The sequence below is a fragment of the Leucoraja erinacea genome, chromosome 5 (assembly GCF_028641065.1).
Source record: "Leucoraja erinacea ecotype New England chromosome 5, Leri_hhj_1, whole genome shotgun sequence".
NCBI classification, from domain to species: Eukaryota; Metazoa; Chordata; class Chondrichthyes; order Rajiformes; family Rajidae; genus Leucoraja; species Leucoraja erinaceus.
In genome coordinates, this window is record NC_073381.1 from 42,623,924 (window position 1) to 42,640,168 (window position 16,245).

Consider the following 16,245-nt stretch of genomic DNA (forward strand, 5'->3'; position numbering starts at 1 on the left):
CTAACATTTATGCAATGATTTACAATGATTCCCCGGTCTCCGGGGAGGAGGCAGCCGCTCCAGACTTTTCAAGCCGCCTGCGCTACCTTCCTAATCTACGCTAAAAATCTTCCATTCGGAAATCCGAAAATGTCCGAAATCCGACAAGTGTCTGGTCCCAAGGCTTTCGGATAAAAGGTTGTGCACCTGTACTGCACTATGGACAGTGCCTTCTTTCAGATGTGTTCCTGCTGGCATTTTATTTGGATAATAGAGATCCTATAGTACTACTCATATATGAGTAATAGTGTTATTCTCTGCAAACATCAACCAACCAAAAATGTATCAAAAAAAACATACCTCTCCGGGAGTCCAAGTACTGCATTTCCAATAACAACGACTGCACATCCGCAAGGCCTGCAGAATGCCCCCAAAAGGTGCAAAAAATACCCTATTTTCTGATAAGACTCGGGACAAAGATTTTGTCAAGTACGAGATAGCGCAAAAGCCAAGTGAGATGCTGAATTCTGACTGCTAATATGTAGGAAATGACATCCCATCTTAATATTCCTTTTCCAACGGCAACAGTTAGAGAAGCCCACTGGTAAATGCAGAAGTTACAGTAGCAACGCCTGCAGGTTCTTGACCCACGTTTCACGATACCTTCTTCATTACTGGATCAAAAGCCTATAATTTCACACTGACCAAGACGACAGGAGTACTTTCACAACAAAGAATTTCGATTCAAGGTACCAGCTCAGCACCAGAGCAAATTTGGGAATGAATGTTAAATGGCATCAACATTAGTGCCACCATGTCCACTGAGGAAGATAATGTTTAAAAAAAAAACAAACTTGGGCCAACAAATAGTTTAAAAAGGTAATTTATGGGCTTGTCCCACTTAGGCGATTTTTCAGAAGTTGCTGGCAGTCGCCTGAAAAACGGGGAACTGAAACGGCGAGTGTCAGAGTGGAACACACACAAACTCATTGCTTCCTTCATCAGCCCGTGCAAATGTTTTAGACAGCGCTTCCCCCGCTTGCCGTCTAAAAAATTCACACGGTGCAAAGCCAGCCAGATGAACAGGAAGGTTGGCACTGTAAAAAGACGGCTAAAGCACAGTGTACGTTAAGTCCTTTAAAGGGGGGGGGGGGGGGGGGGGGGGGGGGGGGGAGCAATCATTAGCTCATTTTTTCCCCCAATAAGCCAATGAAATTCACCGGTCAACACCGGCTACAACCTACGAGAACCTTCAACCTCCTGAACACCCACCTACGGCTCGAGAATTATCGCTACTCTCCATGGCGGCTTCTTTCTAGTCGCCGCTAATTTTTCAACATGCTGGAACTCCTTACGACCATGAAGGCCAATCCCCGGCAACCACCCACGAACATGTGGCGACTGCAAAGTCTTCTGCAGTCACCTAAAAAGTCGCCTAAGTGGGACAGGCCCATTAGGCTATATCCAGGAACTTGCATGCAAGACAAGTCACAGGCATTCACTTTCAAATCCAACACTGGGAAAACAATGTGTACAGTTCACAATACATAACACATTCCAACAGCAAGTATTAAATGTATTTAATATCCTTACACTACATGCAGAGTTGCAGGCAGATATTTCTTGTGAATTCAAGGCACCCTTTACAGACAGTTCTTCATTTGTAACTTTAAATGATCGCACCGTTTCCTGCAGAGATTTCTGCACCTGCAATGAGAAGCTTTAAAGTTAATTTATGATCCTCTATTTCTAAAAATGTGAACATCAGGCACATTATAAAACCTATGATTGCTCATCACATGCCACTTTCAAAGAATATTCTTTTCACTCCGCGGATCAAAGATTTTAATTGCCGTAAAAATAGATCAGTATAAATTGAGGGTTTGTATCTATATTATGAACTTTCGAAAGATACCTCATGAAAGTATTTTCAGAATGACACTTTCACGGCATTGGATCAATTGCTTCATTACAGATTTTCCAATTTTCAAACAAACTTTTCAAACAAAAAACCCAATAATTTTTACCCAATTGAAGAAAGTTACCTTGACTGGAATGTTGTCCCAGGTTTCCAAAAGATGATTTAGCAGAAGACTGAAAGAAAGAAAAAAAATCACTAAATAAGCAATCAGGAAGACACAAAATGCTGGAGCAACTCAGAGGGACAGGCAGCATCTCTGGAGAGAAGGAATGGGTGACGTTTCGGGTCGAGAGCCTTCTTCAGACCTGAAACGTCACCCATTCCTTCTCTCCCGAAATGCTGCCTGTCGCGCTGAATTAGTAGGCCCCCCCCTGGTCATGACTGACCATCGATGATGCATCCTAGTTTGCAGGTGATGTGTGGTCGGATGCAAGCCTGGGCGATGTCATATGGAGGACAGGCTGTTGCCCATGCAGCACGTCCCCCCTCTCCCCACGTCGCTGATCGATCCAAAGGAACAGCAGGGCCGTTACAGTCTGGCACTAGCGCCGTCGCAGGAGCTGCCAGAGGTAGGCTGTAGACAACGACCAACTGCCTTAGGTGCTTCGACCCCGGATTTTCTTGAGGTTTACTCCAAGAGCCTTTTCCATGACTGGATATGGCCACAAGGCAGTGGAGGTTTTAAATCAGTTTTCCCTCTCCTAGATGGACTGCCTTCCCAGGCTGACGAGCCGCATCTGCCCGAGACTCATGGGGGCGGGAGCGTCTACCTTCCCGTGCAGGTCTATACTGCCCTAATTTGATAAAAGGAAACAACTGACAATTTTGTCAAAATTGAGTTATTGCTCGTTTTAGATATTTGAGATATCCTCTACACAATGGTGAACAAAATAAGTCTTCTCTGAGTACAATTTGAAAATGTTTATGCCAGAGAAGTAAGAAATTCCATCACAGAGAGCTGAAAGAAAAACACGTTTTCCTAATTTACAAGAAAACTCCTTTCTGTCGGTTGCTTAATTTTAAACATAGAAACATAGAAATTAGGTGCAGGAGTAGGCCATTCGGCCCTTCGAGCCTGCACCGCCATTCAATATGATCATGGCTGATCATCCAACTCAGTATCCCATACCTGCCTTCTCTCCATACCCTCTGATCCCCTTAGCCACAAGGGCCACATCTAACTCCCTCTTAAATATAGCCAATGAACTGGCCTCGACTACCCTCTGTGGCAGAGAGTTCCAGAGATTCACCACTCTGTGTGAAAAAAAGTTCTCCTCATCTCGGTTTTAAAGGATTTCCCCCTTATCCTTAAGCTGTGACCCCTTGTCCTGGACTTCCCCAACATCGGGAGCAATCTTCCTGCATCTAGCCTGTCCAACCCCTTAAGAATTTTGTAAGTTTCTATGATCCCAATCTCCTAAATTCTAGAGTAAAAACCAAGTCTTTCTTCATGTCAAAGTAGGGCAGCATAACACTTGCCCACTGCGCTGAATTACTCCAGCATTTTGTGTCTACCTTCGATTTAAACCAGCATAAGCAATTCTTTCCTACACAAATGAGCAGTCTGGATACATTTCACCTTGGAACTGACATTAACTATTTCAGTTAAATGAAATTGTAATCATTTCAAACATCCATGAGTGCAAATTGCTGTTTTGATTAAATGTCAATTAAATTCTTACAAAATTTAAAAATGGTCACCAAGAGGGTTTGAAGTACAAGGAGAGAAAGATAGTAAAAGCTGCTTGGAGAAGAGCACAGCACACAAAGTGTTCCTTTAGCCGCACTTTCCACATCAAACATAAAGCCATTAATCTCGCCCCCTTGCACATGATCCATATCCCTCCATTCCCTGTGCTTTTCTAAAAGTGTCTTCAATGTTACTGCATATCCAATTACATGTAGTGTATTGAACATGTAGTTGACTTTCAGAAACAAGACAGAAAATGCTCATGTAATATTCAAAAATAAACATGAAATTATGAAATGCAGATCAGATCTTTGTCAGGGGAAAATGCAGGTAATGCAAATACAAAAGGATTATTCAACTAGGATTACACACTAAAACTTTTAAATTAACTAACTTCATAAGATTTAAGATTTAATCTTGGTCAGGCAAACTGATTCTTCAAAATAGGCTTTCTGCCACATCTGTTAATGCTGCTAATTATGATAATATACATTTATAGAAGCCAAATAAAAAAAAATATACAAATATTTGTCAGATTAAAGTTATAGTTTAGATGACTACATCTGCTAGAATATTGTGAAACCTAGAGAAGAAAAAATTGATGCTTTCACAAACATTTAATTTCCTTCAGAATATTTGTGTGTGTTTGTCATTTTATATCAGGTTGCAGGACCCCACCTCAACGGGTTCCGGGTCTGCCACGACGTAGACCTTTTCTTCTGTTGCCTCCGCGCCTTTTTCTATGGGAAGGAGTTCTCACCACCCAGTGATGACCATTTCTCCTTTCTCCACCAGTCCCCCTCCTCTTGGTCTCCCCAGAACGGCGTTCTACCCACTCTAGACTTCTTTATTTCTAACTGCCAGTGTGACATCAACAGTCTCAACTTTTCCACTCCCCTTACTCACTCTAACCTCAACCCTCTCTGAACATACAGCCCTCCACTCATTCTGCAGCAACCCTAACATTATAATCAAAACCGCCGACAAGGGAGGTGCCGTGGTAGTCTGGTGCGCTGACCTCTACTGGGCTGAGGCCAGGCGACAACTCTCAAACACCACCTCCTACTTATCCTTGGTCCATGATCTCACAGATGAACACCAGGCCCCTTAATCTAAAACACCATTACTGATGTCTTCACTTCCAGCTGTCTGCCTTCCGCGGGCCTCCAACCTTATCGTTTCCCAGCCTCGCACAGCCCGTTTTTACCTTTTCCCCAAAATCCACAAACACAACTGCCCTGGCAGACCCATTGTTTCTGCCTGCTCCTGTCCCATGGAAATTATTTCCACGTACCTAGACTCTATCCTATCTCCCCCCCGGTCCACTCTCTCCCGACCCATGTCCAACATACCTCACATGCCCTCCATCTCTTTAATGACCTCCGCTTTCAGAGCCCCCACTCCCACATCTTTACTATGGGCATGCAGTCACTCTACACCTCCATCCCCCACCAGGAAGGCGTTAAAGCCCTCCGTTTCTTCCACGAGAGCAGAACCATCCAATGTCCATCTACTTGTGCGGACCAACAGGCTGGAGTTTTTACGGACATCTTCAACCTCTCACTTCTGAGGTTCCCACCTGCTTTAAAAGGGCATCGATTATAACGGTGGCCAAGAAGAACAAGGTGACGTGCCTCAATGACTATCAACCATTGGCACTAACGTCGGTGATGATGAAGTGCTTTGAGAGGTTGATCATGGCGCAAATCAACAGTTTAACATCCACCACAGTGAGTCTACCAGACACCTCCTCACGGTGATGGAAGGCAAAAGTCTTAAAGTCTCTTCCCTCCTTGTTCTCCCTCTGTGTTGAGGCAATCCAGGCTTTCGATGTTGGGCCCCCCTGCTGGGCGATAGTAAGTCCCGCGGCCGAATCCGAGTTCCGCGAACGGGCCGGTTCAAACTCCGCGGCCCGGGGCGGACGAAGCTGTTGTGGGAGCTCCAAAGAATCGGTCACCAACCTGGGACCTACGAGCTCCCGACGTTGTCGTCCACTGGGCCCTCGCCTGGAGCAGGGATTGTTCAACCTACCCTGCAAAGAGGCAGGCATAGCTGGGGCCCATGCGGGTGCCCATAGCTACGCCTTGGACTTGGAGGAAGTGGGAGGAGTCGCAGGAGAAGATGTTGAGTATGAGGACCAGCTGTGTTAGGCAGAGTAGTGTTAGATTCAAGATTCAAGAGAGTTTATTGTCATGTGTCCCAGATAGAACAATGAAATTCTTGCTTTGCTTCAGCACAACAGAAAAAAGTAGACATAAATACAGAACAGAACCGATCAGTGTGACCATATACCATTGAATATATATTCATATTCAAATATAAAAATATATAAACCACTAATTTTCATCCTGCTCTCAAATTTACTTGGACCATCTCCTACACCTCCCTCCCCTTTCTTGATCTCACAGTCTCCATCACAGGAAAAGACTATTGACTTACTTCTATTACAAACCCACTAACTCCCACAACTATCTCGACTATACTTCTTCCCACCCTGCTTCCTGCAAAAACTCTATCCACTACGCCGCATATGCGCCCAAGATGAGGCGTTCCATACTAGAGCATCCGGGATGTCCTCATTCTTTAGGGAACGGGAGTTCCCCTCTCCGATCATAGGTGAGGCCCTCACTCGTGTCTCCTCGGTACCCCGCAGCTCCGCCCTTGCTTTCCCCACCCCCCCTGCAGTCGCAACAGAGACAGAGTCCCCCCCAGCCCTTACCTTCCATCCCATCAGCCGTTGCATACAACACGTAATCCTCTGAAATTTCCGCCACCTCCAACAGGATCCCACCACTAGCTACATTTTTCCTTCTTCACCCCTTTCCGCCTTCCGCAAAGACTGTTCCCTCCGCAACTCCCTGGTCAACTCATCCCTTCCCACCCAAACCACCTCCTCCCCAGGTACCTTCCCCTACAACTGTAGAAGATGTAGCACCTGTCGCTATAGCTCCTCCCTCGACTCTGTCCAGGGACCCCAACAGTCCTTTCAGGTTAGGCAGAAGTTCACTTGCACCTCCTCCAACCTCTACTGTATCCGTTATTCAAGATGTGGACTCATACAACGGCGAGACATGGGCAATCATTTTCGCGGAACACCTGCGCTTGGCCCGCTTGAACCAACCTGATCTCCTAGTTGCTGGACACTAATTCCCTTTCCAGTTTTTCTACCCAGACCTTTCTGTCCTCAGTCTCCTCCATTGTCAGAGTGAGGCTAAATGTAAATTGGAGGAACAGCATCTCATATTTCGCTTGGGCATCTTACAGGCCAGTGGTATCTATCTAAACTTAACTAAAAGTCTGATCGTGTGCTCTTCTGGTTTGCGTGGTTATTCTATATTGAGCAAAAACAGTACTCGATTTTGCCACCTTACTCATCATTCTCCTGTGCTCAAGTGCAACAAGTTTGTTCCGATTGATGGTAGAGTTTCAAAGTTATTACGGTTTAAAAATCTTTAAAAACGCACATATGCAGATAGGTCTCCTCTCCTGCCAGTTACCCGGGACGGCGACGCCCAGGCCAGGACGACGACGCCTCTTCCGGCGCAACATCGCCGCACTGATTGGCCGGGTCCTGTCACTCACTGGCGTGGAGACTAAAGAACAGCCTCCTCTTGACATCAAAAAAAACGAAGGAGCTGATCATGGACTTTAGGAGGGCACATCATCCGAGGACGTACACTCCCATTGAGTATAATGAGGATCCTGTGGATAGGGTGAACTGTTTTTTAAATATCTGGGAGTCCACATCTATGAGGATATGACATGGTCATCATGCCTCAGCACTGGTGAGTAAGGCAAGGGCAGCGCCTTTACCACTTTCAGGCAATTGAGGAAATTCAGAGTGAAGGAGTGGAGCGAGCAAAGCGAGGCCGACTCCGACAACCTTGAGATCCTGGGGAGGCGAGGAGGGAATGTGGGGGGATTGAGAGAGAGGAGGGCATAGGGAGGAAGAGGGGGGGGGAGTGGGGGAGGTGGAATAGAGGGCGCGAAGAGCAGTGGGGGAGGTTATGAGGGATAGTGAGGGGGAGATATGGGGAGTGGGGGTTAGAGGGATGGGGGGGCCACTTTCATTTCACTGGTAGGGAGGGGAGATGAGTTATGGAGGGAGGGAGGGAGGGAGTGACTGAGGGTAGGGGAAAGGAAAAGGAGAGGTGGAGGGATTTGGGGGGGGGGGGGAAGAGGAGAAGGGAAAGAAGGAAAAGGATGAAGAGATGGGAAAGGGGTGCTGGGGATGAGGGAAAATGAGCCACGCCTGCGCAGTTAGGGGCTATGGGTGAGTGGTGGACCCAATGGGTTCCACTTAGTCTAGTGAATATTGATTTCTATCACTTCGGGTAGCCCTGGCATTCCTCCTCCCCCACCCAATTCGCACTCATTTCTCACTTTCACCCTACAAACAGCTTACAATGGCCTGTTTCCTTTATCATCGTTACTTTTTTGCATATCTTTCATTAATTGATCTTTATTTCTCCACATCACCATCTATATCTTTTGTTTCCCTTATCCCTAACCAGTCTGAAGAAGGGTCTCGACCAGAAACGTCACCCATTCCTTCTCTTCAGAGATGCTGCCTGTTCCGCTTAGTTACTCCAGCTTTTTGTGTCTATCTGCAGGACTAATAAAGTGGATGTTCTTGTGTGGACACAAGGGACAAAACTAGGTTTGCCATGATGTTAACTGTTGGCTACCTGGTGATATTTCCTGGTCTTCAGTGTCAAAGCTTGCACATGAGTAATTTAGCCACTCCAACAAAAGTTAAACAGATCTGAACTGAAATGTTACCAACTGTCCCATTTTCATTTTTTTTTAATGTTTAAAACCATAATATAATATGCATATCTTCAAAATACTTCCCTTTGGCTACTTCTCATAAGTGGCTATCTCTCATGGAGATTCACAAATTCTTGATTAGTATAGGTGGCAGGGGCTATGGCCTCCAAAAATATTTTTGACTCACAAATGACAAGATGTGCATAGAAATTAGCAACATTCTCAAATTATATCAAGCTGCAGTGGGAATTCAAAAATGAACCAGGTTGCTCCAAACAGATCCCAGAAAATAGCAAAAAAAAGATCTTATACTAGCTAGAGATAGATTTTAAACAAGATGCCATAAATATCAGATCGGGTTGTCAGTTACCCCAGAAAACTGTTCATTTGCTAACAATGATTTATTTTAGGTTGCACTATTTACCTGGACTGCGGGAGATGTTTGGTGTAAAGCTGTCTCCAAACACTGAAGCTGTTGGAATCTGTGGTCAAACATTCAACCATGCATCGTAAGAGCTGCAAGTTAAGAAAAGACATTTGCTTCATTTTATACCAAACTATACCAGACATATGTGGTGCAATTCAGACCAGGAATATTATTTCCACATTGCTCAACTATAAAAGAAACATTTAGATTGTTTCACCAAAGGTTAAGTCTTAAGCAACTCTAACCGAGAGAGCTTATAAAACATAAAATAGAGGTATATGCAAGCTAGAATAAATCTACATGTTTATATGCAAGTTTAAATAAATAATCAGCAATAAACATGTTGATTTATTCTAGCTTGCGTGCACCTCTATTTTTTGTTTTATAGGCTCCTTCGGGTAGAGTTACTTAAAACTTAAACTACGATTAATCAATCTAAATTTGATTCCCTGAAATCAGGGAATTTGATTTCATGTCAACTTCGTAATTAACTAATTTTGCAAATGCCTAATTATGCCTTAGGCATAAAAAATAAACTCTTGAATGAAAATTAAATACAGTGAATGCATTTGCAGGAAGAAGCTTAACAAAACAATTTTCACTTTTCTCTCAAAATTGTATTTAATTGCAGCAAAATTAAAGTTGATCACTCACCTCTTTCTTCATGTCTGGAGGACAATTGGGCGTTGCTCTGGATAAAAAGGAGGGAAAGTAGGTGTGTAGTGCAGATTCAGGTTTGGCTCCAAGTGCCAACAGTTTTAGTTTAGGATAAAGTTGGCGTAACTGATCTTGCAAGCTAAAAGAGTTAGAAAATAGAAGATTATCAACAATTATTAAATTACTTTTGTGTTTGTAGGCAATTATGGGTTATGTTCTGAAATAATTACCCAAAGCTGCTGGGAAACATATCACCTTCCTTAATAATTCTTCCAATTCAATGCCTGATTAGATACAAATCTGTGAAACTACCCTGCCTTTATTTCGCAGTCTAAAATTCACTTTTGTATTGTAAAATGGTAACAAGATGAGTAATCTTAAGTTTCCTACATTTGAAAAAGATAATGCTGCATTGTTGACACTGCATGAAAAAAAAAAAAGTTTGGAGATAAAGTTGCTATGTTGTTAACTACTTAGTCTGTGGTAATATAAACAACCTTTAAACTACTGAAATCTTCCCAGTTGAAGAATGTGATGCCAGAAATCAAAATATAACCAGCTTGGGCATTTCACCTGCTTTCTCTCCCAGCCTCAAAATAAAAGCCAGGTGCTAATGAGAACGTCACAACCAGTTTGATAAATAGGATCAAATAAAAGATTGCAAATTCCAAGGCAAAATTCAAGGTGATGTGATCAAATACCTGCTAATTGCAATGATATTTTGAAGCGGGAGTGAACTTGCATTCAAAATAAAAATGAGAAAGGATCAGAGATTAGCTGTCATATTTGGATCATGTGAATTGAGAGTTAGGCACAGTAAATAATTTACTTGTATTTTCAGAAAAAAAATGTTGTCTGTACATTTGCATGATTGTGGAAGACGTATGCAATATTCAGTCTTGAAATACATTTCAAACCTAGAACAATCCCATAGACTAGTTTTTAAACACAAGCATCAAATTCAATTTTCTAACTTACTTGGATGAAAGCGAGTTATTAGGCATGTAAGCAAAGTCCAGCAATGGGAAAAAATCTTTTGGTCCGATTGTTCCAAATCCTTTGGACAAGTTAGAATGCATCCTAAAAAGTAAATAATTATTAGTGCATGTTACATAAATAAATCATCACACCCGATACAGGGACCCATCACTCCATCTTTCATTCTTAATTTGATTTTGAGCAATTAAGTATCGGGCTACAAGACTACAAGCCAAGTAACACCAGATTTGGTTTTGTTTAAAGAATAACAGCAAGAGTAAATTTGACAGCAATTCTATCATTAGCACACTTGCGATTAAACACAAGAAACAATAAATTCTTGAAGATACTCTGCTACATCCATGGGTGTACTGAGATCTTCCTCAACATTGAAATCAATTCAACAGCATCACGTTGAGTATCCTTGCATACTAGTTGTCCACTAAAGATGTATACAAAAATGAGACACACCATCTACAAATGCATTATTTTTTTAACTTTGCTTGATATCACTGCTTCTCTGGCCCCAAAATCTACATTTACAAGCAAGTGTCCTTCATTTCTAAAATAGCTATTTTGCTTTGCATGCAATCCAGACAGACCAAAGCATACAATAGTCCAATAATCTCAAACAGGAGTACAACGGATTATAAAAAAAGAGAAAGGAATCAAGAGTGCAGAATATAGTGTTACGACAAAGATGAAAATTAAAAAGAGCAGTGTACTTGAACCTGGTGATGCATTTGCGGTTTTGTATCTTATGCACAAAGCAGCCAAGTTTTGTCAGTATTCTAGTACCTGAAAATCAGTATTTTGCTGAGGCGATCAGTATTTTTACGCAGGGCCATTTTGCTGAAAAATTTTAATTTTTTCCATGTGCAGTCATACCCATGTAAGAGTCCAAGAATGCATAACTTTGCTACCAATTGACACGTCTTCTACACACCTTACTCAACAGTGCATTCATTGCCATCTCTTTGTATACTGCTGTTTGAACGGCTTCTTACTGATTTTAGCACAAGATGATGATGTAGAAGCTAATTTGGAAGCCTCCCTCTCCCTCCCTCGTTCCCTCTCTCTCCGATTCAGATTCAACTTTAATTGTCATTGTCAGTGTACAGTACAGAGACAACGAAATTCAGTTAGCATCTCCCTGGAAGAGCAACATAGAATATGATTTCAATAAATAAATCTATTTACATGCATACAGTCATAGTGTTTTTCCTGTGGGAGGAGTGTCCGGGGGGGGGTGATTGGCAGTCACCGAGGTACATTGTTGAGTAGTGTGACAGCCGCAGGGAAGAAGCTGTTCCTGGACCTGCTGGTCCGGCAACGGAGAGACCTGTAGCGCCTCCCGGATGGTAGGAGGGTAAACAGTCCATGGTTGGGGTGAGAGCAGTCCTTGGCGATGCTGAGCGCCCTTCGCAGACAAAGCTTGCTTTGAACAGACTCAATGGAGGGGAGCGAGGAACCGGTGATGCGTTGGGCAGTTTTCAACACCCTCTGCAGTGCTTTCCGGTTGGAGGCAGAGTAGTTGCCATACCATACTGGTAAGGATGCTCTCAATGGTGCAGCGGTAGAAGTTCACCAGAATCTGAGGAGACAGATGGACCTTCTTCAGTTTCCTCAGGAAGAAGAGACGCTGGTGAGCCTTCTTGACCAGAGTTGAGGTATTGTGGGTCCAAGAGAGGTCATCGGAGATGTTGACCCCCAGGAACCTAAAGCTGGAAACACATTCCACCTCCGTCCCGTTAATGTGGATGGGGGTGTGCGTGCCGCCCCTAGACTTCCTGAAGTCTACAATGAGCTCCTTCATCTTCTTGGAGTTAAGGGCCAGGTTGTTGTCAGCGCACCATGCTGCTAGGAGCTGGACCTCCTCCCTATAGGCCGACTCATCGTTGTTGCTGATGAGGCCAATCACCGTTGTATCATCTGCATACTTGATGATGGTGTTAGTACCATGTACAGGTGTGCAGTCGTAGGTGAAGAGGGAGTAGAGGAGGGGGCTCAGCACACAGCCCTGTGGAATGCCGGTGTTCAGGGTGAGAGTTGAAGAGGTGTGCTTGTCCAACCTAACAGACTGGGTCTGTTGGTTAGAAAGTCCAGTATCCAGTTGCAGAGCAAGGGGTCGATGCCCAGGTTACCGAGTTTGGTGATCAGTTTAGAGGGTATAATGGTGTTGAATGCTGAGCTGTAATCAATGAACAGCATTCTTATGTAAGTGTCTCTATTGTCGAGGTGGGACAGGGCGGAGTGAAGTGCCGTTGAGATGGCATCCTCCGTACTCCTGTTCTTGCGGTAGGCAAACTGATAGGGATCCAATGTGGAGGGTAGGCAGCCTTTGAGGTGTGCCAGGACCAGCCTCTCGAAGCACTTGGTGATGATGGGAGTAAGTGCAACTGGGCGGAAGTCGTTGAGGCTTGCCGCAGTGGAGTGTTTTTCACCGGCACGATGGAGGTGGTTTTAAGGCACGTGGGGACAACTGCTTGGGCAAGTGACAGGTTGAAGATGTCAGTCCAGATGTCTGTCAGCTGCGCAGCAGCACAGGCCCCGAGATGCCGTCAGGGCCAGCAGCCTTACGTGCATTAGTCCTACTCAGTGCCACGTACATATCGTAGGGGGTGAGTGTGAGGGGTTGGTGATCAGCAGGGTGGCACAGCCTTGATGGCTGTCTCTAGATTGTCCCTGTCGAAGCGGCCATAGAAGTGGTTAAACTCCTCAAGGAAGGAGGTGTCGCTGGATGTGGGGGTGGTGTTGGTGGGTCTATAGTCCGTGATGGCCTGGATGCCTTGCCACATGCGTCGGGGGTCGTTGTTGTTGAAGCGCTCCTCAATGCTGAGCTTATGGCCTTCTTGATGCCCCTCTTGAGGTTAGCCCTGGATGAACTGTAGGCTCGAGCATCGCCCGACCTGAAAGCAGTGTCCCGTGCTTTCAGCAGTAGCCTGACCTCGCTGTTCATCCATGGCTTCTGATTCGGGAATATGGTCACCCGTTTGAGGGAGGTGACACTATTGATGGTGGAGTTTATAAAGTTCAGAACAGAGGATGTGTAGGAATCAATGTCCGTGTGGGAGTCAAGGGTGGCCTGGGCTGCAAACGCCTTCCAGTCAGTGTTTCCAAAACACTGCTGAAGTGTGGAGTCCACTTCCTCTGACCAGACTTTAACTGTCCTCACAGTGGGTTTAACCCGTCTGATGAGTGGGGAGTACTTAGGGAGCAGGAACAATGAGAGGTGATCAGACTGTCCAAGGTGGGGGAGGGGGACGGCTTTGTAAGCTTCAGCCATGTTAGTGTAGACTTTGTCCAGTGTCTTGTCTACTCTAGTGGCGAAGGAGACATGTTGGTGGAATTTGGGGAGTACAGTCTTCAGGTTGGAGTGATTGAAGTCACCCGCAACAATGAAGGCTGCCTCGGGGTTGTGAGTCTGTTGTTTGCTAATGGCAGTATGCAGCTCTTTCATTGCAAGCTTGGCATTAGCATCAGGAGGGATATAGGCTGCAGTCACAACAGTGGAGGTAAACTCTCTGGGCAGATAGAACGGTCTGCATCTAACCAAGAGGAACTCAAGGTTAGCTGAGCAGTGACTCTCGATGATGGTGGAGTCTGTGCACCATGCTTTATTTACATAAATGCACAGGCACCCACCTCTGGTCTTACCGGAGTCTGTTGTCCTGTCCGCTCGGAGTAAATGACCCCGTTAGCTGGATGGCGCTATCAGGAACGTCGATGTTGAGCCAAGTTTCCGTGAAGATCAGGATGTTGCAGTCTTTGGTCCAGTTGTGGGAGGTGATCCTTAGCCGGAGTTCGCCCCATTTTGTTTGCCAGTGAGCGCACGTTGGCGAGGAAAAGGCTAGGAATCGCTGCCCTGTGTGGGGCTAGCTCTAACCTGGCCTTTAACCCACCTCCGCGTCCCCGGCGGTGCTTTCGTACGCGTCGCCATCTATTGGTGCTTCCGGTCGGCCGAGCTGGCTTGGTGCGCTGCTCTCTTTCCCTCCCTCCCTCCTTATTTCCATCCCACCCACCCTCTCTCCTTCCTTTTTTCCCCTCCCTTCCTCTCTTATTCCCTTCCACCCTCCCTCTCCCTCTCTCCATCATCCCTCCCTCTCTTCCCCTTGAGCCCACCTGTAAAATCAAGGCCAATCCCAATGTAACTGCAATCCCACTGGTAACCTTTCACCACTAGGCTTATCCAGAATTCTACCACTGCCTGAAAAATAATCAAAGGCTCAACTACCAATGAGAATGAGAATTCCAAAGACTCATTGTTATACGAGAATTTTCCTGAACAGTCTGTGACCCATAGCGCTATGTGCAAAGCCTATAGTGCTCCAGCTGGTAGCACTATTTTTAGAACCCATAGCGCTGTAGCCGACAGCTCTTCGATTAAATTCCTACGCGTTAAACTGACAGCGCTCTGTTTAAACCTGGAGCGGGACAGGCAGCCTGGAGAGAAGGAATGGGTGACGTTTCTGGTCGAGACCCTTCTTCAGACTGAACTGAACTCCATATTTAAAATCCACATTTAACAAAACAAAATCGTTCATCCGTATTCTAATCACATTTCCGTTCAAACTACAGAAAATCCGTACTGCTTGGCAGCTCTGTATGCACAATAGGAAATCGGAGGACAGTGAATGACTGGGATGCGAGTGTTGATTTTGTCCATTGCTTTCTGGAGACAGCATGAAGTGTAGATGGAGTCGATGGGACGTGGAGGGGTAGAAAAGAATAATCTGGTTTGCATGATGAATTGGGTTACAGCCACAACTCTGCAATTTCTAGCAGTCTTGGGCAGATATACTACTTTCTATGATGCACCTGTAAGTCATTGAAGGCATGCCAAATTTCCTTGGTTTTCTAAGGATGTAGAGGCATTGGTATGCTCTTAAAACTTCATTGACACAAAAAGAAAACAACTGCAAATGGCAGAAATCTAAATGCAAAGTCAGTCAGCAATTGTGTAAGGAGAAACAGAGAAATCAATTCTGCTGGATCACCAACCCGTAACCTCGACTCATCTTCCCTCAATCTTGGGCACAGTTGCTGCCCGACCTTCTGATCCTCTCTCCAGGTTTTCCTCTAAATTGTATTCCACAAGCTGGCTGAGGAGTCAATCTTCCTGCATTGGGCGTTATTTTGGAAAACTTATAAATCTTAATCGGAAAAACAAACGTAAAGCCAGCTATGTTAAAGGAAACATGTTTCAGTCAGACCCCTGTAGTTTTCTTTTTCTTTTCTTTTTTTTTTAAAGTCTAGTGCCAGAAGATCGGCTGTGGAAGGTTTTTAGTATAGCAGATGCCGGTGTACAAGAACACTGCTCTACTGCATTATGGGGGAACAATAGCACAAATTAGGTTTTATTAATATTCAGCCTCTTAAAACAAACTAGCCATCTTCTCCTAAGAACCATATTCTTCAGAGTGAAAAAGAATATTTAGTTCAACGTGACTCATGACAAATTGATGAAACCTGTTCTTTTCCCCTTCAATAGTCTGTTTTGTGGCAAAGTATCCTCGGCATTATTATGGCATGAACAAGCTAGTTGGATTCCAAACTACACCAACCATATCCATGGTCAATCCATGAGCCAAAAGCAGTCACTAAATTAATACCTCAATTGTCATCAGCAACTGATTTATATTGAGACCCCAGAGACAACAGACTGAGGGGAGACATGCAAAGATTAATGAGTTACTCTTGGGAATTAAAGGAAATAATATCATTAAATCCTAAATTTAGTCTAAAGTTAAAAGGAAAAGTACAAATGTACAAGAGTCGTGCAATGCATTTTTAAAAAAAGTTTCCAACAGTTTTTCAAAATTC

At 44.5% G+C, this 16,245-nt stretch overlaps 1 protein-coding gene across 2 annotated transcripts in view; it reads right to left on the reverse strand.

Annotated features, from left to right (window-relative positions):
- Positions 1-16,245, reverse strand: part of tmem214 (transmembrane protein 214) — a 40,665-nt gene that overhangs the window by 11,162 nt on the left and 13,258 nt on the right. For both annotated transcript variants that reach the window (XM_055635436.1, XM_055635437.1), the window contains exons 8-12: positions 10,423-10,524; positions 9,442-9,583; positions 8,785-8,876; positions 2,025-2,073; positions 1,573-1,686 (exon numbers count right to left, since the gene is read on the reverse strand). In XM_055635436.1, the coding sequence (XP_055491411.1) occupies positions 1,573-1,686; positions 2,025-2,073; positions 8,785-8,876; positions 9,442-9,583; positions 10,423-10,524 (499 nt within the window). The remainder of the gene's footprint in view (positions 1-1,572; positions 1,687-2,024; positions 2,074-8,784; positions 8,877-9,441; positions 9,584-10,422; positions 10,525-16,245) is intronic.